At 49.6% G+C, this 25,793-nt stretch overlaps 2 protein-coding genes across 2 annotated transcripts in view; one reads left to right on the top strand and one right to left on the bottom strand.

The window, feature by feature from the left end:
* LOC122391473 (endocuticle structural glycoprotein SgAbd-2-like) overlaps window positions 1-1,487 on the top strand; it is a 10,148-nt gene extending 8,661 nt beyond the window's left edge. Inside the window, exon 3 of the mRNA XM_043385408.1 lies at window positions 1,419-1,487. Within this exon, the coding sequence (XP_043241343.1) occupies window positions 1,419-1,487 (69 nt within the window). The remainder of the gene's footprint in view (window positions 1-1,418) is intronic.
* LOC122391478 (cuticlin-1-like) lies at window positions 716-25,793 on the bottom strand. Its single transcript, XM_043385422.1, has 8 exons — window positions 25,514-25,793; window positions 20,839-20,875; window positions 19,861-20,078; window positions 15,438-15,571; window positions 3,643-3,882; window positions 2,891-3,053; window positions 2,330-2,497; window positions 716-1,709 (listed from the first exon to the last, which is right to left on the bottom strand). Exons 1-8 carry the CDS (start codon window positions 25,541-25,543, stop codon window positions 1,500-1,502), a joined length of 1,200 nt encoding a protein of 399 aa, XP_043241357.1. The 5' UTR covers window positions 25,544-25,793; the 3' UTR covers window positions 716-1,499.

Below are 25,793 nucleotides of genomic sequence, written 5' to 3'. Positions count from 1 at the left end.
CATTTTTTAGTTTGACCTGACCTGGAAGGTCAATGACTGACCTGAGAAGGTAAAACTGGGTATCATTGGATTCGTCTCTTCCCAAAGAATCTTTTTGGTCTCTACCGCTAAGCTCTATCTCCAACAGGAACGAAATGGCGCAGGGGGGGTGGCAACCCCCCCCCCCCCATGTGCGTTCTAGGATGGGAAAATGGCATGTGCGGGCGAGGGTTAAAATCGGGTACAAATCTCTGCGTCTCGTAACGGCACACTCGCTCGTTTTTTCCGCGACGCGCTAGCTCCACCAGGGGCGAAACGGCGAGGGTTAAAGGGTTAAAGGTCGTACCCGCCTCCCCCCTCGGCCGGCGCGTATGTATAGAAAACCAATAGGTCCGGCGAGGGTTAAAGCCCAACACCAAACACACCTAGATATGCTGTGCTGCTGACATCGCAAAAAGGAAAGTACAACTGAAATTAATGCCTATCAGTTATTACCTAACCCTTTGATAAACTCACTTATTGTTGCCGGACGCGTAAAATTGTCAATAAAGTCTAGCTCTGGAACAAGCGCAGCTATAATATGCACAGCTAGGCTATGTAATAGGCACAGCTACGATATGATAGTTATTCGAATAGAAAGCTTTCTGGTTTTCCATTCGCTGTTTTCGTAACGCATAAATGCATTGTGTCCCTAAAGTTATCGATAGCCCACGGCGCACGAAAAATAAATATGAAATTTGTTTTATTATAGTATATTTCTTTTTGTGTTAACACACTAAAACAATGGTTATCTACAGTGAGTTCATACACACTGAAATATGCACTTATTTGTCGCTCACAGATAATGCGGTTCATGATGAACAACAACCTTCTCTTTTCCCGTAAGCGGTATTGAATTGAGTTCTTTGGGAAGACGATTAGTTATCTGTTAAATCTCACCACCAAATAAAGTGTAGGCAGTCTTGGCATTATCAGCGCGGATGACTCCATATCACAATGAAACATCTGAGCCTATTAAAAAAAGCTAAGTGACGACTTCTTTACAAAGTCAATGACTGATCTACAGCGCTTCGCTCAGCTTTCCACGCAACATTCACTTCGCATTGCGACATTCACCTCGGTAAAGCACGCCTCCTGGACCCAGTCCTACAAATCACACAGCGGAGCGTGCTCGAATGTCTCGAGAACGAGGGAGCCCAGTCACATTTGAAGCCAGGCTTTTCCACGACAGAATCCTACTAGAAGCTCGAAAGGATCTGTCCTGTTCAGACAGAGATAGTTATTGGCAGCATTGCCTGGCCTAGCACACACAATACAGGTACCTTGAGATTCCAACTACATATTTCCACATAGAACATTGCAGGACTATCCCTGGGCTCCTTTATTCAAGAGACGGCACGTCTCGACCGCCGACGGTCGCCCCCGACGATTACCCGCAGAGGGCGGCCGCCGGCGCACGCCTCACTCGCGCCACCTACATTCACCGCGCACGACGCCAGCGCCACTAGGCGGCGGTTGGCCTAACTAGAGTGTGAGTAGGCCGTGTTTGTGTATGGCCCCGAGTAGATAGAGCTGCCTGTCGCCGACATGTCCTTGCGCCTCCGACGCCGGTTGATGATGATCATGATGGCTACGACGACGGCAATCATCAGCAGCAGGCCGATGATGGCGATCACGATGGCGAACGTCCGTGGGGAGATGCAGAGGAGGTCGTCGTTCTCCAGATCCTCCTGCGAGGGGAATACAAAACGGTGAAACGTCCACCTAAATGCTGAATGATTGACCGCTAAATGGTTTGATGGATTTTTCATATCACCGTTCCGTGCTTCTATCCTCAGGATGCTGAAATCCTTCTCCTCCACGCCGCAACCCCCTTCCGGGCTGGACAGGCAACCTTATCTCATGCGGGCTGCTCCCTTGGAGCGGCACCGCTGCTCCCGAGGGAGCGCACCCCGTAGCCGGGTGCAGTGAGTGCCTTGGGGCTGGGTGGCCTGTCCTCTGGACGGGCTCAGCCCCGATGACTCACTAGGGTGCCTGCCCAGACCAATGTCTCCCCCTATATCCTATCACCCTCCCGGCTCTGAAATGGTCCCATTGGACCGAAAGGGCCTAACCCAACAAAAAAAAAAAAACAAAAAAAAAATCATATCTTTATTTTCAATAGGTTAGCCACGGGCTCAATATGAAGTATCAAACATTAAAGTAGCCTCCTACTGCACGGGCTGGTACCTAAAACTTGGCTGACTGGTGAACTTGAAATCAACTTCCTACCTTGACCTTCCACTAAAGACGTAACCCTTCACTCTGGAAAAGTCCATCAAATCCTCCCAATTTCCCCCTCCTCACGCACCTTGGTGGGTCCCTGGTCGGCGGCGGCCTCTGCCTCGGTGCCCTCGTCCACGTAGAGCCCGCTGAACACCTCGATAACCCGTCCGTCGTTCGGGTCGAAGTCGTCGACAGTGGCGTTCCTCAGCTCCCGGCGACGGCGCACGTTCGACCCCGCCTGACAGATCGGCGGCTGAGGGAGGGAAGGGGAGAGATGGAGTGTCACAGATGCATTCATAGTCTGTTGATGATGCAGCCTGCCCGCTTCGGAAACACTTAATCATGCAGACAGCGTTAAAATTCAGCTTCGGTAGCTGATTATGTGAACGTTCGTAAAATGTTAAATGAAAAATGGTTCGACGAGTTGAATCATTGATATAGAACTTGATAGATAACAAAAGCAACATCACATGTCGAGATAGCTGAGTGAATTTAATCCTGATATATAACGAATCACGATGAACTTTTATAAAAACGAGAGGTCGTATCATTGGAGCCGTCAGCCGCTGATCAGTAGGCATGTAGGAGAGAAACCCAAAGTACCACACTGCAGCAGCTTAGGTATTTCTGGAACATAGGAACTCACCACATCGTCACAACCGCCCGCTTGTTTGAGGCAGAGTCGCACGTTGCACTGGTAGTAGACTGAAGATGTGTACGGGAACTTGTGTGCCAGGAAGCTGACGGAAGCACTGGTCTTGGACTCGCTGTACTGCAGCGGACCCAGGATGTCGAAATCCACTGGACAGCTGACGAACGGAGAGAAAACGCACACGTCAGCAGTTCCTGCGTCATCGTCATTCATATAGCGTCATAATTAATCAATGACACTCACAGCAGGAAAACCAAGGCAGCGATAAACCCAATTTAATAGGATATCTGCTTCTAATCTAGTGACACCAAGGCAAGTCACATTACGATATGACGGGAAGACGCCTTCTCCAGGTAAATACTGCAGCAGTTCGGGACTGAAATTTCCGCATTTGAGTGCCGAACTCTAGTTCGGCTAGCATGGGGCTAATTCTAGTCAGAGGATAGGATGTGTGAAATCGGCCATTCAGCTGTAAGCTAGCAGATATATGAACAAGAATATGAGCGCTGCGGGAACACACGGGGACTAGCCGGTAATTAGGAAAGAACGATTAATTATCAAATATCTGGTTAGGATACGCGCAGAAGGATGAGATAGAGCGGCGGCGTTCTGTTCACTCAGCTGCATTAGTCGAAAAGACCCATCGACTACTTGACCCAGCCTCCTTCCGCCCCCTCTGACCCATCCCTCGCCCCTCTGACCCATCCCCCGCCCCCTCTGACCTCCCTCCTCTCCCTCCAACTCACCCCTCTGAGTTGACGAGCTGCTGCTGCCCCCATCCGAGACCGTCTCGAACCAGACAGTCCACCACGCGCAGACCGTACTCCTTCTGCTCGTCAATGGCAATCTCCATGGTGAGTTTATCACCAATGTGCACCGTGCCGGCTACCGTTTTGTCGGCAGCATCGGAGTAGATCCGCATCGAGCAGACGGGCATGGCCGCGGCTGCTGCCGGCGCCGCCACCAGCGCTGTGGATCCCGGCCTCCTGTCGAAAGGAAGAGGGGTCAGAGGGGTGAGTATAGAGGGGGAGGGGTTAGGTATTGGGGAGCGAGGAGAGGGCTATGAAATAAAGAATAAAGATATAGGAACGTCAGATATAAAATGAGCCAAGAAGAAAGGGAGAGTAAGAGTAAGTTAGAGAAGAGAGAGAGAGAGAGAGAGAGAGAGAGAGAGAGAGAGAGAGAGAGAGGAGAGAGAGAGAGAGAGAGAGAGAGAGAGAGAGAGAGAGAGAGAGAGAGAGAGAGAGAGAGAGAGAGAGAGAGAGAGAGAGAGAGAGAGAGAGAGAGAGAGAGAGAGAGAGAGAGAGAGAGAGAGAGAGAGAGAGAGAGAGAGAGAGAGAGAGAAGAGGAAGAGAAAACCGCTATAGAAATTGCGCCATGATGAAGGTAATGGCTCAACGCTCCGATAATTGGACTTAATGAGATCATGAGGCTATTCTCTCGAGCCATTAAAAACGGTACGATAATATCGATGATGATCTAATATTGGAGGCCCCTATACTGATACCGCAGCGCATTCACGAGGAAAAGGAGGATGCTTTCGGCAAAGACGCAGTTCGAACATGGAAAACCATTTGTGCTGTGTCGATGAGTTCTTTAAAGTTGAAGGTATAACTGAAAGCTGAAACACATAAGTACGGGTTCTCGTATGTACTGGGAGAACCTTTGTATATTTCATTTGAGGCTGAAAACGGTTCAGTTTATGGTGAGAGGAAAATATTCCAGAAATCCAGATTATCTCCAGTAAATAGAGACATACATAATTACCTTAAAAAAGGACGCAAATTTATTGCGTCAATGCCCAATTAAGTAAATTTAAAGTTTAGGCCATGCTATTCTTTCGTCGAGGAATATTAGTGTTTTCATAATTTACCCACAACAAATTGGAGGTAATGAAAAACGCTAATCATTGGAGCCGCTGGAGGCTTACGGGAGCCACCAAACCAGGATGTGGCGCAGCCAATAACCTCACGACTGCACACAAACCATGAATACCGCAGTGCCAATGGGAGCGGTTCCACTGCACTGGGTCGCCTCTGCAGACCACTGGGTGACGTCACACTAGTCTGACGTCATCACCAGTACTCGGAGGGTCTGGTCGGGGCAGTGACCTCGGCTGACCGTTTAAGGGAGGTGCCGCGCCGACCAGGCTGGGTGGAGGCGATGGTCTGCTGTCTGCAGGGGCGGCGGGGACATGTGGAGACTGGCACCGTTATTGAGCTGGCAACCAGCGGACCATCTGGCAACTCGCCATGGACAAAGGCAGGAATGGGCACACAGTACACACCTATACTTGCAGTGGTGCAGCGAATGACACCAGGCAAATAATGCATGCGACGCCTCAGTGGAGAAGTGTGGGGAAGTTAGCCCCAGCTATATACGAACATGTTCGTAAAGATTTGAGTAACTTACATGTTTGAAAGAAGGTAGCGGATATATGCCTTACGGCTTTATAACGCTTTTCAGTGTAAGTGAAATATGTAAACCTGGGTTAGTACCTATCTGCAGAGAGCGGTCGTGGTAGACAAAAAGGTTAGTTAGAATCGTCATGAACTTGACGGCGCTTTATTGATTTGATGGTGGGTATAACGTTTACGTAATTATCACTATTACAATGGGACACGGGCTGCTTATGAAATAGCTGACTGAACAAAGGGACGGCACAAACACAATGCAATGCAATATGTACGAAAGTACAATGTAATACACAGATACTACCGCATGCCATTGTCTAATGCTCAATGCCCATGTGTGCAACGTTGCAGTCACCAGTCATTGACTCAATGCCCTCGGTTCATCTCACAGCTGGTAGCGGTAACTGGGCCACCAGCATGTCTGCAGCATTGCCGAGCCCGAGACATTTCGTTAATTAATGGGAGTGCAAAAAGAACAAAATGCCACTAACGAGTAACGACTGGTCACTGCATTGTGAGACCGTAACGACTAACGTGTACTGGCTGCTGGATAACCGGTACCTATACCGTATGAAAACACGTGGGAAAACCGCCAGGTAAAAACGTGACCACGTCTGTTCATTGGACCAGTGCACTTTGGTGAACGGAGGTTAACAGAACGATGAAGGTATCCATAGCTGCAAATGTGCAAAGCCTCCACCAGTCACATGTTCTCCTCAGACGAACAACCGATATCCAGATCGATAGGCAGTTCACATCGCTGATCTGCGACTAACAGCTGTTGTCCAGGCACAGCTGTACCAAAGTCACTATACCAGAGCGGTCGCGTCAACCAGCGCCGTCCTCGTTCAGTCCAGCATCAGGCAACTCAGAAGTCAGAACGCTGCATAATGCATATGTAGGTACTCGTAAGGGTCGCAGCGCTAGTCTCACTCTGCCTGGAGCAGCCGCCCTCAACCGCCGCTCTACATAGGGCTCTCGTCCCTCTGCCCAGACCAGGTGGCTCTCCAACAGAAGGGTCGCGATGTCCCTCAAACTCTGCCTGCACCAGGCGCCCTCTACCGTCCCTCTACAAAAGGGTCTCCTCGTCCCTCTGCCCAGGCCAGGCAGGTCTCTCCAACAGAAGGGTCGCGATGTCCCTCTCACTTTGCCGGCACCAGGCGCCGCCCGTGTCTCACTGTGGCGCGGCTCAGTCACCAGCGCCCCTGGCCCAGACCTTGACCGGCTAAAAACTGGGACAGCGGCTCTGCTGCGGCGGCGGTGCCCACTGCCGGCCTGTGCCCATGCTGTGGAGCCGATCACCTGAGGTCAAACGGAGGGAGCGGCCAGCACGAGGAACCCAGGAACGAGACGGAAGGTCGCCGATTGACGTCTGGGCGGAAAGAGGTGAGGTGATTAGCTGCACTTCCTCTAGACCCTTCGCGGTCAAAGCCGCGTGCAACGTCGCAGAAACGTCGTAAAACGCAGAGCGTCGAGCTTTGACATGCATCTACTTGGCCTCCGTTGTTACAAGGGCTGTCAAGGTAGGTAGTTCAAGGTAGTTCTGAGACCGACGCAGTGAAGTGACGAACGCAATCGCATCCCACTCAGTAGGCGCAGTGCCGCGGAATGTATGACCGGGAATGATGAAACGACCGGGGACCTTGTCCACAGGTGACGGTTGCGACACTGCCACGTGAGCTCCCGACAGCGCCTCTGGTGTTCTCTAGAGCTGTGGGAGACTCAGCCGGCCTTCCCAGCGCGAACAGGGCGAACCAGACTCATGGCGTTTGCGTGTGAGTTATATAAACGGTTAGCTATTAAAAACCGACGGGGAGGGAGCGATGCACCGTATTCTGTACGAGGAAAAGGGTGGAGCGCCAGGATTTCCACGGATGCTACGCTGTAACATCCACGGCAGAGTGGGTTCCTGCAATTGGCCTAGCCAGCCCGTTTGGGCAGGAGGTTCGCAGTCGCACACCTGTGATATCAGTGGAGAATGGAGTGTGATGGCGAAACCGCGTTCTATGCTCATAACTTTGACGCTAGCATACGTCAGATACAATTTATGCCTCGCACTTGAATCCTAACTAAGGCGTCTCTTCCCGCATGACGAGCATTGCGATGGGCACGAACGTCAAGCATGCATGAGATATGACTTCCATCGCAGTATGCATCCTCCAGTCAAACCGCTTCCATTGTCCTCTCATCCCATGCCTATTCTGCATGACATTCTCTGTCTCATTGTACACCAGCAGCGCTGCACTGCGTGCGCAGAAAATATGCACGCGAGGCGCCTCGGGGCTCGAGCGAGGTCTCTGTGATCAGGGTCGGAGGTCAGGGAACCTTTCACTGGCGCTGGGGCCGAGGTGGCTGCAGCTCGGCTAGCTGCCTCCCGAAGTCGCTCCTCGGGCGGAACCCACCGGGGTGTCTCGAAGAGGGATGATCTCAGCATTCAGCCATGCGGAGCCGGACAGCCACAAAGGCTGATGAGGGGGAGGGAGGGGTGCGGCGCGGCGAGGGGGAGAGGTCACAGCCGGGGTCAGCCAGACGGAGAGACAGAGAGACGGAGGGTGCAGTCTGCATACTCAGCAGCCTGCTCTCTGTGGGGAGACTGGCAGCCCCAGCACGTCTGTTTGCTAATGCAAATGAGCAGCTGTTTGTTCCGTGAAGGCAAGAACCGGTGAGGAGCCATAGTCATATAGTGCTTACTTACTTACTCATATAGTGTCATATAGTGAGAACGATTAGGTACCGTCGGCATGTATGGAAATATGTATTCGGCCTCTCGTGGCGTCTGCTATTTATAAGGCTTTTAGCAGACCCGCTACAATTTACACTGGCGCCTCACACTAAAACGCTTAACCCTATTAGTGGCAGGGGGGGGGGGGTGTTTTTATCCACCCCTCAGGTTTTTCGGGAATATCTCCGAAACCGCTGAAGCTACGATGCTGAAATTTTCTGACTTTTCCTAAAACTAAATTGGGCATATTCCCTGAAAATTTCAAGTTCATACCTTTACCAGGGGCGGCTCCAGAGCACTGGGAATTGGGGGGTCCTATTCGTGAAGCGAGTCATTTGGGGCGAAGATCACGATGCTGATGTATTATAATTGTATACACCAGTTTTACGAACATTGAATGAAAGGTATCATGTGATAACATATACAAAGTTATTGTGCATCCTCTTTTGACACGTTTTTGCTGTAATAGGCGGATCCAGGCGTCCAAAAAGGGGGGTTATGTTTTACCTCCCAACATAGGTGCCCTGACACCGCCTATGCATGACCAATACAATTGTAGTCGTTTTCTCATAAGAAAATTGTAACATAGCAAAACCATTGCCACCCTTTTTAGAAACAGTACCAACAAAAACCTTATTTACTATACTTTTTGTGTACCCCCAATCTCAATGATCTGTATCCGCCTATGATTTTTGAAAATGCATATTTTTTAGGATCCATGTGAATTTCTGGTTCATTTTCTATCGATCGGCAAAAGTTGCGTTAAGATTGGTTCAGAAACCTGGCCGTGATAAACAGTCTAACATGTATCTGCAATTTGCCCGTTTTTACCCCCCTCTACCCCTCCCCCCTATTGACATTTTTTAATTTCTATTTTTTAGAAATGTAGATCACGTTGAGCGAAATCGAATGCCGTTGGAATTTTGAAAATCGGCCCGGTAGATCTCGAGATATCAAGGGGGGTCGTAAACAGCCCCCCCCCCCTGCCACTAATATGGGGTAGCCAGGAGCCTGCCACTAATAGGGTTAACGGCTGACACCAGTTGAGTTAATTGCATTACATAATAAAAAAGAAAAAAAGAATATTGAGCAGCCCCAGGGACCCACTCTGTCAGTTTACTTCAGCGTGGCTACAAACGTCCACCGAGAACCTCGCTCAGTCCAACAATCTCCCCAAAACACGCTCTAAGCACACCATATGTACGCCCGCCTGCCGTGAGTTCCCGGGAGCCCCACGGCCCGTCGCGGAGCCGCGCGGCGCTCGTTCGCAAGGCTAGGGAACGGTCTGAGGTGCAGGCTGCGAGCCGGCGGCGGCAGCAGCGATGGTCCCCCCGCCGGCCCACCAGCTAGCCTTGAGCGCCGGCGGGCCGCCCGTCGCGTCAGGCCGAGGCAGACCGAGGCTGGCTGCCCGTCCAGGACCCGCCACTGGAGAGTGACGTCACGGTTGGAGGCCGCCGATGTGTCGGGAAATGAATAAGGAACGTGGGGATGACGTCATTATGAGGGTTGGTAAATTGGTTAGGACCATAGGAATCGTCAGCAAGAGAGGCATTTGTTTAAAATGAAAACTATTTATCTTTTTGCCGCTATATATCGAAGTGCGTGAGTGAGTCATGATGGCATTTTTCTACAAATGTATCGAAGGTCCGGAATTGATAGCACTGGTCAAACCTCTTGTTTTGTCGAGAAGATAGCCAGTATCAAGACATCCCACCAGACCGTTACCGGAGGTTTTTAATGGCCAGTGTTATCCAGCGAGCACGACAGGCATGGCCGCACGAGCGAAGCGTTCGGAGGCCACCGACACATCCCACCACGGGTAAAATATGGAAAATTGTACACCGATCGCGCAAGGCGTATCCACCAAAGTGTATTCAAATCACCATCAACACAGCATCAAACCCGTCTGTGATTACAAACTCTGGTGTTGCTCTCAGTGGCTCAAACCACGAACCGGTAGCTCCCGTCCCGCGGGACCGGCTGATCACGCCGTAAAAGTGGCTTTCTTTGCGGAAACGGGTGCCGATGATGTGAACACCGGCCGCTGTGGCGGTGCAAAACTGCGTTCCGCGAAGGTTTCGCATAGACCGTGCGACTTAGCGCCAGTGCAGGCGTGATAATATCGTACCCGGGTGCACGGAGGCAGTGTGAGGTCTGTGCACGGAATGGGGCGTGATCGGTTCAGGTAGCACAGACCTCAAAGAATAGGTAATTATAATGTTTGTTCAGTTTCCAAGCAGCAAGTGTCTAGGAATGCAGTCTCTGTCTTTGGACTCCCAGTTTAGCATCGTTTGAAATCGATCACACTACCTTTCTCGCTAATAGCCCTGCCATGAAATTTCCCGTCATCGATACATTCCAACAGGGCTGGTAAAAAGCGCCGATTCGCTGATAATATCGGAGCCAGAACAATAGCTGTACAAGCGACTTAGGGAGCCAGAAATAAGCGTTTCAACGCAAGTATGCATGTGCGGGATAACTGCTAAGTTTTGTTTCATATTTTCATTTTATTTCTACGACAAACCTCAAAATACAAGATGCCTGAGCACAAATATTAAATTAGTAACAGCTTTCAATTCCCTAATGAGGTCTTATGCGCAACGTTTGTCTACAAAGTACAAAGCTGGTAGCCTATTCAGAATAGCTGTAAATGCCTACCGCGAACAGCGTCAGCATTCATCACCGAAGAGCCATCAGTCGATTTCCAGCTTTAACACTACGGAGAATAGGGCTCCGTAACTTTTATCAGTTGATGAGGACCTAGTGTTGAGCGAACGGGGAGCCACAGAGCCTTCTACCATTGGCGGTTCACTGTATTACCGACTAGTTTAGAACACAAATAATGATATTCAAGTGGCCTTTTCATTTTTATCAATGTCAATAAGTCTCGTGCAGGGTTGCGGCACGGGGCCTTGGGCACGGGCAAACTGTACATTTCATGGTATGTTGGTTGTCAGGGCTGTCTCATCCCTATCTCCGTAACGTGTCGTGTGCGACCAATGACGTCACGGCATTGTGACGTTCTGATTGGGCGGTAGCTCCGAATCGCCCGACTGGTGGTCCCCGCTCGACAAGCGCACGTGCGCCGACTAGGCATTTGTAGAGGCATTGACGGCAGAAAAAGTGAGCTAATGCAGAGCTCTGAATATACTTGAATAGAGTCTAAGCCGTTAGTAATACGTAAAAACGTCACATAGGTTTCTTGTTCGTCTTGATTCGAGCTTTCATGTGATATAATTTTTACCCGAGTATCGAGTCTGGCAGCTATGTGGGAGAGCCCTAAAGTTGGGTCATTTTCCATAGGATTGCATTACAGCCGTCCGACCCTTCGTACCTGTGACGTCACGGAAATCGCTGCTTCGGCCTAATGAGCATACCTTCTATATAGGGCCTTGGTTGGTTGTTTTTCGGTTGGATTTGAAGTTGCTCCTCTTATGTATAGTACATCTCAATCTCATAGCAATATCATAGACCACCTACCTCAATATTTTGAGCTGATCAAGCTGTGGAGCTAGACATAAATATGGCGCTTGTTTTTATTTTGAAGATGTATACGGATACCTAACTCAAGTGGCTAACGATACTCATTTATTTGCCAACCAACCCAGTATGGTTAGCATATTTGTTACTAATTAAATTAAATTTTGAATATCAAGATATGTTCCTCTTCTGCAAGTTTTTCTTTTTGGTAGTCATAGTCAAAATATGCCTATATAAGCAATCCTGATTTATATTTCAGGCATTTTGTAACTAAAATTAATATTAGACTTTCACGGTATTTATTTACTTTAGGACCGGCAGCCTTTACTTTCGTCGCGAACCCCAAGTGATAGTAAGAAGCATATCACATTACATAATTTGACCTTTTGATTTCATAGCTGATAGTCATTCATGGCACAAACAAGTTTAAATGCACCAATACAACATTTACCGTCACCGCCGTAGATCCCCACCGACTGCGTACTCCACCGGCCACGCACTGTGCTCCAAGGTTCAGTGAATACATATTAACGATGCTATTCAACTGTGAGGAAAGTGACGTCATGAAATTTCTCGTCGCGAAGCAGCGGCAGTGCCGAAGGCAATGCCTTAGGAGAGATTACAGGCAATGGTAGGTCAAATATTTTTAGGTTAAGTGGTTGTGTATTTGGCTTCAGGCCGAAGGCCTGAAGCCTAATGCACAATCACTTAACCTAAAAATATTTGACCTACCATTGCTTGCAATCTATTCATGCGAGCAACTTTTTCCTTATCCCCGGGTAGGCAAATATCAGTAGGTCAGGTTAGGTAAGGTTAGGTTATGTTCTGATAATTTTTTCCGTGTTTAATTTGCTATCCTACCCCATATCACCCATTTTTTTATGACGTCATTTTCATTGAATTAAACATGCACACATTTTTTCTTTTCGCAAATGGCAACGGCGTAAACACGTTGTTTATATCCAAATCGCCGCATTCGTCTTGGCATTCGTATTATTTCGTCGGTGTACGTTACGTGACGCGGGGTGAGATGGCTGGATTTTATCAAGTTTTTGTGTGACTTTTTGCAGTTTTGGTGACATGAAAGTATCATTTCTTGATTTAGGATGTCAAATAATGGAAGATTGTCGAAGATTTCCCTTTGAAAAAGTGTGCCGGTCCTAAAGTAAATATTTACCACTTTCACTGATGATGCCTTTGTGTTTCAGTTCTCAGCTTAGGACATCATCAATTCAATCATGTGTATCTCAGATGACGCAGACAATGACCAGCCTGCGGAAGATCTATGCTAGTGGGCGAGATGATGAAATTTTATCTGTTGGTGAGTCAGTATTATATTTTTTTGTCAACTACATTCATTGCCTTGCATGCATTAGTGCCTTACATTTCTGTCACCAACCAGCTTAAACTAAAGTAGAAGAAATTATATACCTACATTCTTTTGCTGTGTTTGACAGTTGACACCAGCCAATGTCCCAAAATCAGGATACATCAGCGAGCTATAAGGAAAACTAAAATAGTTACTGATGAATTTTAAGGTGTTCCTGAAAAAGGACGTTGTTCACCGCACTTTCAAGCCTTTTCTGTTACGAGTGTTAGGAGCCACTTTTCATGGCCAAAAATTTGGTCAGAGCCACCAAAACCATTTTTACCAGCCCTGCATTCCAAGCAAGTCACATATTCGTCGGACTCAAGTGGGGCTGTCTAACCATCCCTGCCGACTTCTCAGTCTCAGACAGGAGCAGAAGGCGACACCCTGAATGACGTCATTGGATTGCTGTGACCTTCCTGCTACCCACGCGAGGCGGTCGGCGGCTCCACCCAGACGCGTGAGGGTCTGTCAGTCACCGATGGCTGCTGTCGAACTCCTCGAGGTTGAGGTAGATGAGACGGGACGGATTGGGAGGGAGACGGCACGGAGACAAGATGGAATGGAGGGGGACGGCGACGGATTGAGACAGGCAAAGCCAAACACTGCAAAAACGTAACCACACCCTCCCTCAAATGCAATTTCAGTGCAACGGCGGCAGAAATAACTTTCGGGGGGATCAGGAAAGATTGACCCTGCGGTCAGGCGCAGAAGACCAAAAGGGATCCCTGTACCGCGAACTACAGCGAACAAGCGTCGTCAGCTATGCCCACGGCCGCTGGAAGTACGACATCACCATTGCGTGTGCGAACCCGGATCAGCGCGAGCGGTGGGCGCCCCGCCCCCGCCCCCGCCCCCGCCGTGCCCGTCTTGGGAGCGTGTCGCGGCCAGTGCAAACCGAATTGGGCACTCCGTCGCAGCCAGCGGCCACTCCTAGCGTTCCAGGAGCTGCCGGTGCTGGCCAAATGACCGGTCCATTGCTAAATTCACCGAGCTGCAGTCGTCAGACCAGAGGCCCGATCGCCAGTCGTTACCAAAGGCTTTGGTTTATAGCTTCTCGTTAGTTTGCCCATAAACTCAATTATGAGCCCATGGTAAACCGTAAACGAAGCTCTTCAAAACAGAAGCATTTCTGTGTCAAGGTGTATGTTCATTTGTCGTTCTTCACTACTGTTGGCAAGTTTGTATGAAACTGTCCCGGGCTCATAAATGACCCATTCAGTGGACGTTTCCCAATCACACACCGCCCTCGGCTGTTTGTCCTGCCCCCATCTGTCAGAGGCGTGGTCCGAACAGGCCACCGCAGCCTCTCCCTGGCCGTCAGGTGTCTGAACTGGGGCACAGCAGAGCACCACAGCACCGGGACGGCCCTGGGCCCTGGGAGTGGGCAGGGACGCGCCCCTCGCACCGACAGGGCCAGTGGCGCAACGGTGCTCCCGATCGGGCAGGGCCATTGGCGTGGCTCGTTCCCTGCTTCTCTCTCTCTCTCTCTCTCTCTCTCTCTCTCTCTCTCTCTCTCTCTCTCTCTCTCTCTCTCTCTCTCTCTCTCTCTCTCTCTCTCTCTCTCTCTCTCTCTCTCTCTCTCTCTCTCTCTCTCTCTCTCTCTCTCTCTCTCTCTCTCCCTCTCTCTCTCTCTCTCTCTCTCTCTCTCTCTCTCTCTTTATCCCTATCTTCATCCCTCCCTCTGAGTTTTTCTCTTCTCTTTTTCTTTCTTTCTTTTTCTCTCTTTTTTTGCTTTTCCTCGTTTCGGTTGTGAAACTTGCACGCTCGCCCCAATTCCTCTGTCGTGAATGAGGAGACATGATATTAGCGAGACAGCTCAACAGTCTCCTGCAATTGCACAAAAGGTACCAAGCTCCTCTAAAGAGCTGCTATTCGAGGTCTACATGAGCTGCAAACTGTACTTTCAGCTAGAAGGCACCGCAATTGTCGTAAGCCTCGCACTAGCCGTCAAACAAGACAAACGAGTGCCCACTCTATTCTTGATTCGCTTGCATAATTGGCAAACTGCCAAGAGCCGCCAGTCCGTGACTGGTTACCATTAAATCAACGCCACTAAATTCAGAACAGGGTCCGCCACGGGTTGAGCCCGCGGGCAGTGGCTGTGTTTGGGATGCACGGCGGTGACTTGGCAGCACTTCTTAGGTCAGTGGAACACTCGAGGTCGTCAGGGTGGTGGTGGAAAGTCCACAAGTGAGTGTGGAGAGGTGGAAAGCCCTCGCTGAACATTGGCCGATGGGGAGACGTGGAAGTGCCTCCCACAAGAAGTCATGAGGCTAGCGTGGATTGATATTCAGCTGTGCTGCTCACGTGAGAACGATGAATCCTTAGATGAATTATCTATCATTCTTAGAAAATAATTGCATCATAAAAATGAGACAGGGCAGAAGCAAGAAAACCGCATGAGGAAGGACGGCCACAGACTGACTGAAAGAAAACTACGGACATCAAATCTGTTTTTAGACACCACAAAATATAAAACACACAATGACGCCAAGGACTCAGTTTCCCCGATGATCCAGAGAGCCCAATGATCCCGATGATCCCGAGACTCACCGTTTGGTTTCGATGTCCGCCTTGTCCCGGGTCTGGTATTTACACCGGACGTGGAAGCCGCGTCCCTGGTTGGTGACCAGCTTCCTGTGAGGCTGCACCACGATTGTGTTGAAGTATTCGATCGTGTCGTCCTCCTAAAAACACGGGCGGGTGAGGTTAGGTGGCAATTCAGCATTGGCTGCAGCACATAGATGACAGCAGGTAGGTGACAGGTCAACTGTCATCATTAGACAAACAGCAACTCTATTCCGTTCCGATGACTGCACACTTCTACCATTTCCGTAAAAACAATAGACACTATTTATAAGATGACCTGAGTCAACTCGTGTACGTCTTGTCAGCATTTCGTTTAGCGCGCCGATGCTGAAAACGATTGCATGATATTGAATGTCGGGATGCGTTGAGACGCTACTTATGCAACATATTGCAGCGGACCGGCTGACAAAGGTGCGGCGGCGATGTGCCACGGACCGGTAACGGATCGTGTGACGCCGCCGGACCGTCACGATTCGGCAGATGTTGTCGGTTAACTATGTCACGGAACAGACTGCGCCTGTTCCCAGTACGTGCTCAGAGCGCACGGCGAACGAGAACGATGGACAGGGTTTGTACTTGCGTCTTGCGGGCCAAATACAAGCCAACGTCGTGACTAAGCTGAACGCGAAGCTATAAGGGCTACATAGTTTTTGTTAGTGGGTTGACTATTATGGCCAATCCACCATATAAGCTAAACGGTATATTTATATTATGCGTCGTCACAAGTAGCCACTGGATATAATCACCGATTAACATTTCAGTCTTAAAAAAAGAGACAAGGCGATTTGTTCGATGCCCAGTCAATCCTTTCCTTATCCACCCCTTTATCATCCTTCAGCTTCCACCCACGCACCCCTGTACGACATGAGACCGATATCCCTCCCCATGGGCCAGGGCCGTGCCGCCCCCGCCCCCGCCCCCGCCCAGCTGAGTGGCCGTCTAAGCTCCCACACGGGAGTCGTGGAGGCAGCGGCGGCAGTGGCGACAGTGAAAGTTGCATTGCCGACCCCGCGGGCCCACTCATAACCGAACAGCCCCCGTACCAAACACAGACAGGGTATGGGGGACTAACGGGCCACTGATGAGCGGGTCGGGACTGTTGCAAGGATCTGGATCAGTGCCATGATGGATAACGTGCTGAGAATGGGCGGTTTATAGGTAAAAATAACTGGCACCAGCTAAAAGCCATTAAAAATGGATATAAACTGCCGATAATTAAACAAGCCGGATCTAGCGAGTCGCTAGACATATATTTTTCATAATCGTCATTTACAGGCTTTCTGCTAGAACTGCCCTTTCTCATGATATTTATTGATACTTGGCAGATTCGTTTTAAGGACCTGTTAATTACAGCTAAGGAGCTATACAAATAAGTTTTCATCCTTATCATATAAACAATACGAAAACTGTAAGAGAGTGTGAGTGCAAGTTGATGTAATTTAAAAACACGAATCGGCCAGAGCAAGCTCACAATTGCCTCGCGTTATAACACCCGACAAGTCACGACTGACGAGTGACGATATAGTGCAAATAGATAATGATTGCATGTCGAGCGCCCATGATAACCTCCCCGAACATTTACAGTGAGCTTTACAGTGAGCGTGGTAATTGAGTCTGAAAATTGTCAAACCACCAATTGACCACCATCTAACTTAAGTGTTATAAACCGTGTCCACCCCCAGCCAAAACTCATGTATGTAGATTGTAGGGCTAAAATAATGTACCTACATTACAAAGAAGAGTAGCTACCGGCTGCCAATACTATCATTGGTCGTCGCAATCTATTGGCAACCGTCCCAAGGTGGTAATTGACCTGAGTCTTTTGATCTGTATGTTTATGGTTTAGTAAAAGTAGCACTCTTATACGAAAGATGTAATATTTAAATAGGCATATTTTTGTTGAGTATACTTACTATTTTAGGACTGTTAATTAATTCTTTGGTTAGAAATTCATTGCTATTTTAATACATTTACAATTTTTATACAGTCATTTATTTAGTGCATCGCATGGGCATGCGACCTACGATACTGGCTGATACCATTTCGTTTCTTTGATCTATCTACATCTCTCTTGCGAAAGCGAATCTTGCACTATGTCACTATTACCAGTCGGAACTACGACACTTGTCGCACCTGCATATTAACCTTAACCAAGGCGAATTGCACTTCCTATCTCGTCCATAACGTCCGCGACCCGGCAGGGAAAGTTTCCGGTCGCTCACGACTCACGGCCGTGACAAAATCGTTCGCTCTATCGGGCCACACCGTGTGCCGGGCGGTCGGGTTATCCGTGAGAGAAGAGGTGACACCTCAGGTTCGTGGCCGTGCCCGGGTGAAATGGGGTGGATCGGCCTCCCCAGCTTTCCAGGCACGGTGGTCCAGACACCACGATGTCTCGGCCCACGGTCCCACAGCGCTCTCCCACACCGGGTTTTGGCGAAGTTTTTCTGCGGCCGGTTTCACCTCATCAGTGACGTCATAACGCTTCGGTCACGACTCATCAGACCCTGCCCGGAGGGGACGGTGGGACGCACGAGCGCCCTGGGGAGTCCGAGTCCGAGTCACGCGAGCCAGAGTCACGTTTTGGAAGCTACGTGACTCGGTATGTCTAAAATGGTCGAAGACTGCTCGCGATTAGATAATTTCCCTTGGGAACAACTTTAAATGGCTGGGAAAATTTCTTTGGACATGTGCTGGGAGTAAGTACAAGTCAGAACCGAACAAAAAAAAAAAAGATGTGCGTATAGGCGTAGCTATCGTTTTGTGTTTTATATGTGAAGGTTGGCATGAGTGAAAAATCCGCTAAAAACTCACCCGCGCTTCTACTCTGCCTCTCAAAGAATCGAACACAAAGAAACATAAGCACAGTCTTGAAAAAGTAAGTATACTCAACAAAAAACATGCCTATCTAAATTTTACATTATCTCGAATCTCCCACATTAATCACACAAATCTCCATAAAACCCACCAATCCGCCGTATTTCCCATCGCTCCCGCGGCGCCGGGCCGGTCGAATCTCGCTCACTCTCGCTCTCTATGGGAGCGATGTAGGCACAGTAGGGCACAGTAGGGCGCCGGGCGGGGCTCACGCCTACTGTGCACGTGAAAGTGGCGAGGAGTGGCGCGATGTCGACGAGGGCGAACGCTTATGACGCGACGCCTTCCGCCGGGACCAGCGAGAGCGAAAGCCAGCCGGCGTTGCTCGGTCCTGAAGCCGGGAGGCTATAGCGGCGCGATATGAGTGGGAACTGGATCATCTGAATGGGGCTTTATTGTTGGTTTTATTGCTGTGATTTGGTTACAGTGTGCTGAGTGAGACCTAGGCACGCAGTGACTCGTTCAGCAAAAGTTAAGACTTTTCACGAAGTCTTACTGCTTGTGGAACCGATCATCGTTTGAACAATTTCCCTCTTTTTGTCTTTGGAGCACATGACAACAACGGTGGAGAGGATAAAATCGAGAGGGTGCGTGCCGCGTGGGCATAAGACAATATTCATGAGATAAACCCTACGCGGCACAATACCAACGAGCGTCGCTAAGCTAATCATATCCAATTTATACGAATGATAATATGGAGGTCAATGATCCTTAGTTCGTGCTAGAAAGATACCGAGAAAAGCCCCCATGGGTATGAACTGGTCGGCTGACCAACATACCCGCTTAGCCGTACTTATTCCTCCAAAGTCTGTCCCTTTACGAATCCAAAGCAGACCGATGTCGTCCACACTAAAAGCCTCTCCAAGCCGCTCATGAATCATCATCAACACCTCAGCCTTGTCCTCATGCGCATATTTCCTCGGTGTAATTCCCGACCCGTTACGAATCCGCCATCATCCAAGGTTCACTGCTCTATCCGCTAGCCTCCAACTACCACCCCGTATGATTACCTTGGAATTCTCGCACTCTGCTGCTTACACCCCAAATTACCCTCATCACGGCCACTCGACCCAAATACACCACACGCGAGTGTCACTCCGTTGACCTTGGCAGCTGTGAGCTGCCGTCCGTACATACTTCGTTCATAACAGACACAGCCTGTAACCCGTGCCATAGAGGAGCCGCGGAGAGCCTAGGGAAGCCTAGGGAAGACCATTGGATCATGGGGAGCCTAGGGAAGCCGTAGGGCGTAGGTGAGCTTAGAGATCGCTGTGGCTCCTGCATTCCTGCCTGAAAGACGTTTAGAACAGGAGTCTGAGGACGAGGTTGGCGGAAAGGACTGAGCCTTAGACGGAGAAAACACCATGGTGACTGGTGAGGATATCTGCTCTGTGCTCTCTCTCTCTCTCTCTCTCTCTCTCTCTCTCTCTCTCTCTCTCTCTCTCTCTCTCTCTCTCTCTCTCTCTCTCTCTATCTCTCTCCACCACCTCCCTGTCCCAGTTGAACCCACCTGTTGGACGCCCATAGTGTTGCAGCTGCGCAGGGAGAGCCGGTAGCGCACTGGCGAGCCCTGGCCCGTGTACTCGGTCATACAGGTCGAGTTCTTGGCCAGTCCTTTCGGGTACACCATGCCGTTGAACTCCTGGTTGGTGAAGATTGAGACCTCGATGTCGTTGCTGCTGCACTCGATGCGGATGTCCTCCACCGGACTTCTCACTTTGAGAGGCGCTGCAAGGTTACATGACGGAGGGATGTTAGAAGGTGCTGGGCATGTTTGCAAGATAATCTCAACAGTGATGTTACAGTCAGGGTTTTGCGTACGACTACCGAACATAGCTTTATCAATTGTTAGACCTCCATTCGGTAGTCTGTCTTAATAAGTGGTCCAAAAGACTATTGCGCTGCCATGTAATGGCTAAACAAAGTGAGCTAATACTTTGAAACAGTCATTTTCAACTCAGAGGGCTAGCGGTTACCGGTACCCTTCATCCGGAGCGACGTACCCAACGACTTGGACGAAACGTCACGATTCGTCTCTGTTTTGCGACATCACAAATCACAATATTTCATAAAAGTTGATTGCATAGGTGATTAAAACAATCTTCAATGTTGCGATAACAATATATGTGACTGGGCGTGGAGAGAGCATCTTTATAATACACAGATTAATGCCACATCATCTGAGCGGAGCGCAGATATTGTTATGCATCCTTGTAACAATGGCATCGTTGTCACGGTACTGCGGCACGGATTTTTATCACCCAGACAATAAAGAAACATCAAAAGCGTCTCTTTATTGTTTTGATTTCTATTCACCAAACACTGTTATAACGGTATAGGTATGCAAATTATTTTCTACGCACAGCGCAGTAAAAAATGTGTGCACTGTGCAGCCCGTTTCAGATCCAGCGCGGAAGGTGATAGGAACGTAAACAGGAGCTTAGTGAGATTAGCTATCAGTAATATTAGTAGGTACGAAAGGACTCACGTTTCAGAGCTGTTGTGAGGCTTGCCGCGGCCAGCACCTGAAAAAGAACAACTGTTAGCTTACCATAACTTCAATCACATCCAGGGAATAGGTACTGCAGTACGAGAGAATTATATGCATTTCGTGTAAAACGATAGCTACCCATTTGTCATCATCAATCACTTTATGCGAAAAGCACTCGAGACTGGTTTCTCTTGCGACAGACTGAATGATTTCCCTTTCCTATCCTTCTATGTAAGCGCTAGCCGTCTGTCAAACAGGGCTTCGGACCGATGTCCTGACGTGATTTTCTGTCACACTATCAATCGTCGCGATCTGCCCGAGCTCTGTTCGTCTCTCCAAGGTCAGCAAGACTGGGCGCTCGTCTCTCTGCGATATCATCAGGCCTTGGCCGCTTGTTTGGCGGCGTCTGCCACAGAAAATCTCGGTGCAGTGACACTAAAGATGGTGCTGGTGGTTATTTAAAGGAATAATCAAACAGCTGGCAATGAACTCCAGGGCACAGCTGGCATGCTTTTGATTCAGCGGTCACGTAGCTTTTGTGTGCATGGTTTGGACTGACATGTGCACTTTTGCAGCATCATTCAATGCCACTTGTTTGGGTGCGACATCTGTCTTTCTCATAGTCACTCACCAACAAAGGTATATGTAAAGCCAATCTTCATCAGCATCTCTTGACATTAACGCCTTGAGCTCATTTTAATTCCGACAGATGTCTCTCTTTGACACACCATGGTAATTCATCCGGTCCTTTTAACTCCACTCACACCATTGCGCTGGGGACCAATAATCCATCACTTTATACAACTCGTCTGCACCAGACAGGACGCGGACAACGCCCGAACACCCCACCATATCACGCGCCAAGACGTCCCGACATCGTCCCATCCTCGCGTCCGAGGAGGTCCTTCCCCAAACCGGTCACTGCCCCATCCAGCCGTCCATTGTCCGGACAGCGCCTCCCAACAGCAGGACATTCACACTGACATATAAGGAAGTGCGCTGGAATCGAGTGGCTTGACATCATACTGGCGTCATGTTATAATGCGGTACGCGGAAAGGCAGGTTTCTGGCTCTTCATGTCGCTGTTCATTGGGCGAGCAAGATGCCTATACCTATTTGTCTCGATGATCAACGGTAACTGATGTAATTTTAAATAATCATAAGCAGGGTCATTGATCTTTCGAACAGCAGCAGCATTTTTCCCAATTTAGGTAGTTTATCAAGTCACCAAACTGGGCCGTGATAAGACAACCCACTGGTGTTGTCCCTCCTGTGGTGAGGTCACCAATCACCAACCATCAGCTGCCGCGCGGCCATCGGCCCCGGCCAGCGACCAGCCGGACTGACGACCCCCAGTCGGGGTCAGCGGCTGTTCATACATAGTCGTGCACCCTGCACACAACGGTCCGCTAGCGGTGTGAGACAGCTGCTACCTTACACCCGTCTGGTGACGTGGTTTGGACATGACATACTACTGAGTCAGCTGAGGGAGCGTAAATCAGTCAGCCAGGAGCAATCACTCAGGGCTGTGAGATCCATATGGGGGAGAAGATTGATCGAGTACCGATAAAAAAACGCAGGTCAATCAGAATCAGAGATCACAATTAACAGATGTGTGGAGTGCAGAATAATTGACCATTGACAGCGGCAAATTAAGATATTCAACAACCGAACGTCCCAAATTTGATGAAAATACAGCTGTTCAGCCAGAGGGTTAAAGTCACCGAATGAGACACGTTCGATGACTTGTAAATAGGCTACAGGAATGACCAGTGATCAATGCATGGAAAGAACGCTGCGGGGGCGGGAGAGGGAGTGGTCAACAAAGCATCACCACAAGATGTAAGTGTGGCGGGACGGGCTGGACGTCACTCGTTAGCGGGGATGACTAGTGGTCAGCTGATAGTGACGTCATGCAACTAAAAACGTCCTTCATTGCGGAACGATTTCACAACATAGACCTAAGACCACCATCGAAGAGAATGTGCAGAAGTGAAACAATGATCGCATTTTTATTGATATTTCTTGAATGCACCGGCAATGCTTGCATTATTAGTGATCTTACATGATAAATGGAAGCTTTGACATGCTACCGCAATTGATTAATCACTTAAGCATACTTGGATGACACACCACTGACTGTTTGATTCCCCTCTGTCTTCGCCTGATACCATGTCGATAAATTGACACCGTATAAGCCCGTGACCACTCCTGAGCCTTCCAACCCGCTGTGCCTGGCTGTACCATCCTCCTCCTTCTCGCGATGCCCTCGGGCAACGACCAGATCTCGTCAGTCCCGTCCACCCACCTCTAACCCTGGCCACACCTAGCAGCACCCTGTCAGAGCCATGAGCCCTCCAAGGCCAGCAGTGCCAGTGCCGTGGACTGGAGCTGTGTGTGGGAGTCCACCGCGATAACCCGGAGACGACCCCACAAAAACGCCTCCGACAGACCCAAACGGGCTGGCCGCGCCATCAGTTTCCTGCTAAGCGACGGCTTAAGGAAGCTGGAAAAATGCGCCGTCGTGTTATAAAACTACCAAATGACCGCATTTGGTGCGATATGCCTGCATGGAAACCGGTTTGTTGGTAGGAGCGAAGTCATCGCTCGCAGCCTTGGAGTGACACCGTTAGGGACAGAGCCGAGGAGAACCAATCGTCCCTCAGGAAACATCATCGAAGGGTTGGTGAATGCATTTGGAGTTTGTCACCAGAGAGCGGATATATGTAGAGTTCACCAAACCACACAGCAACAGCGAGAAATTATGACACTTTGTTAATGCTCCCCAAGACAGAGACACTTTTTGCTGCAAGAAAGAACTCCGAGCCCGACCAACAACAAGCATACCTTCTTGCAATGTTTTGTGTAATTTTACGTAAGATGTTTTTGTTATGCGTTTATGCTGTTCACCTACGCAACACATTAACAACGGCCAAGTCATAAGGTGACGGCTCCTTGCCATAACTACTCGGCTACTCTAGGTTAGAGCACTTGCAATGCGCATACTTAGCTAGAAGTTATGTCCCCAAAGTAAAATGCGATTGGAAGACGGCCAGTAGTGAGTAGAGATCCAAAACTCTAGTAAGTGCGACCGTATCGAAATACTTAATTATAGTGCGAAGAAGTATCAAAATGATTGCTTGAGTAGAGCCAAACGTTTTCCCGATCTGTTTGCAAAGATGTTCTCAAAATAATATTATAAGATGTGCATAACTAGTAGCGATTTTCACGACGGCTATCTGGTACACATTTGGTACAGATTTGGTGCAGATTTGGTCAGATTAGGTTTATGGTGTTTCTAAGTTGCTATCAATTTGGGTTGCACAGTTGCTTATATATCTGATTTCTCAAATGATCAGGCATTGTTTCTGATTAGAACACTGAAATGATATGATGCGTTCATGATATGAAGATATTCGTTGAAAAAGACATTTCGTGCATATTTGGTAAAGTTTGGTGCATTCGCCAGATAACCCGTCGTGAAAACGGCTATAAAGTCAATTGCAATGTTGCAAACATATCTAGCTGGGAAATCCGTTGGCTCAAAACGGAATTGGAACACGGAACAGCGTTGAACAGTTCAGGTAAAGGCCAAGTTTAAGTCGGACCAATTAGATGCACTTCTTACCTATTGTGTCACCGTAATAAAAACATTCAACAGATGTCATTGTGACTAACTTTGCAGTTGTATAAACGCAATATGATGCAGATCATTCATAAAAAACTATGTGCTTGGCAACGAGGCTGTGAGTGCGAAGCGTCGTATATAGCCACCATCTTTCATACCAGCTTAATGTTAGACACAAAATAAGTCGATCGTCGAAGCACATTGGCTAATGCGGTTGATGCATCTGTAACTGCATTTCTCCTACACGCTGTTGTCGCTGCCGCTTGCTACGCCCCTTTAGACACTAGCCCTCAAGCCTCATGTGATGTTGAATATGATCCAGGTGGAAATGAATCGAACAAAATGTTACGTAATTTTGGATTATGTCTGACAATGCTGTCACGTTCCATGTTGCAGTATTTTGCTTCATCCAGCGTTCTTCATATATCTCATATAATTATAGTCTAGACCCTAGACTTTCCGTAGTTTTCGTCGAGTTCGCCCCTATATCCCCCGCGGTCATATCAGCCAGGTGTGACCAGCAGCCCCAACCCTGTCGGGCCCGTTTACAGCCCCCTGTCGGTGGCTCAGGGTCCGGCACCGGCACCGCGCGCCAGCCGGGGCTGTGGGCGGGCCGCTTGGCGACCCCAAGGCTGTCAGGGCGGCGACTGGTACGGCCGCCGCTCCGCCGCCTCCGCTGCAGGATGCGGCCTGTTCGCCCGGCCGTCAGCCGTGCGAAAAATCCCCTCCCACGCCGCAGCCCAGGCGCGGCAAACAACACCACAGCGCGCCGGCATCGCATCACGTCGGCGCGATGGCTCTGAGCGACTCGGCACGCGTTATGAGCGATGACCGGCACGCGTCGTGTCGGTCTCTTACGCCACCCGCCGCTACCCCCGTGGCGCAATAGAGCCGCAGGGAAGACATGTCGACGATACACGAGGTGGGAATTGTATCACGGGCGTGAGGCTCTCGGAGGTCACAGCGAGACGGGACAGACACAGAGATGTTATCGCTCAGTACAGGACACCATCGCGTTGCGCCAGGGCGCCGCAGATTCCTTACCAGCAGGCATGTGTCCAGTGGTGTCCTCATGGCTGGGTGGACGGTCGGACGCGCGGTCGGTCGGGCACTCGGGACGGTCGGAGTGTGCCGCGCGAACACACTTGGCACGAGTCAGCTGCACGTGCTGGGTGAGCTGCACGTGTCACCAGCGGCCGCACGGCTGTGATATCACACGAGTTGGAGGAGGCGACACGAGCCCGCGCTACGCCATCCTAGCTCCGACTGAGGCCTTGTCGAGCCGCCGCCGCCGCCGCCGCCACCGCCAGGTGAAAGCAAAAGC

Source organism: Amphibalanus amphitrite, unplaced genomic scaffold (genome assembly GCF_019059575.1).
Source record: "Amphibalanus amphitrite isolate SeventyFive unplaced genomic scaffold, NRLGWU_Aamphi_draft 000439F_arrow, whole genome shotgun sequence".
Lineage (NCBI taxonomy): Eukaryota > Metazoa > Arthropoda > Thecostraca > Balanomorpha > Balanidae > Amphibalanus > Amphibalanus amphitrite.
Note: the sequence above shows the minus strand (reverse complement) of the source record. Positions and strands in the feature narration are given on the sequence as shown.

Bases quoted from the DNA above. Each gene is read 5' to 3' on its own strand.
- LOC122391478 (XM_043385422.1), bottom strand. From the start codon at position 25,543: ATGAGGACACCACTGGACACATGCCTGCTG. The intron at 20,079-20,838 runs GTGAGTCCTTTC...GTAACCTTGCAG, and splicing joins CCTCACAACAGCTCTGAAAC to CGCCTCTCAAAGTGAGAAGT. The intron at 1,710-2,329 runs GTGCGTGAGGAG...TTCCCCTCGCAG, and splicing joins CCGACCAGGGACCCACCAAG to GAGGATCTGGAGAACGACGA.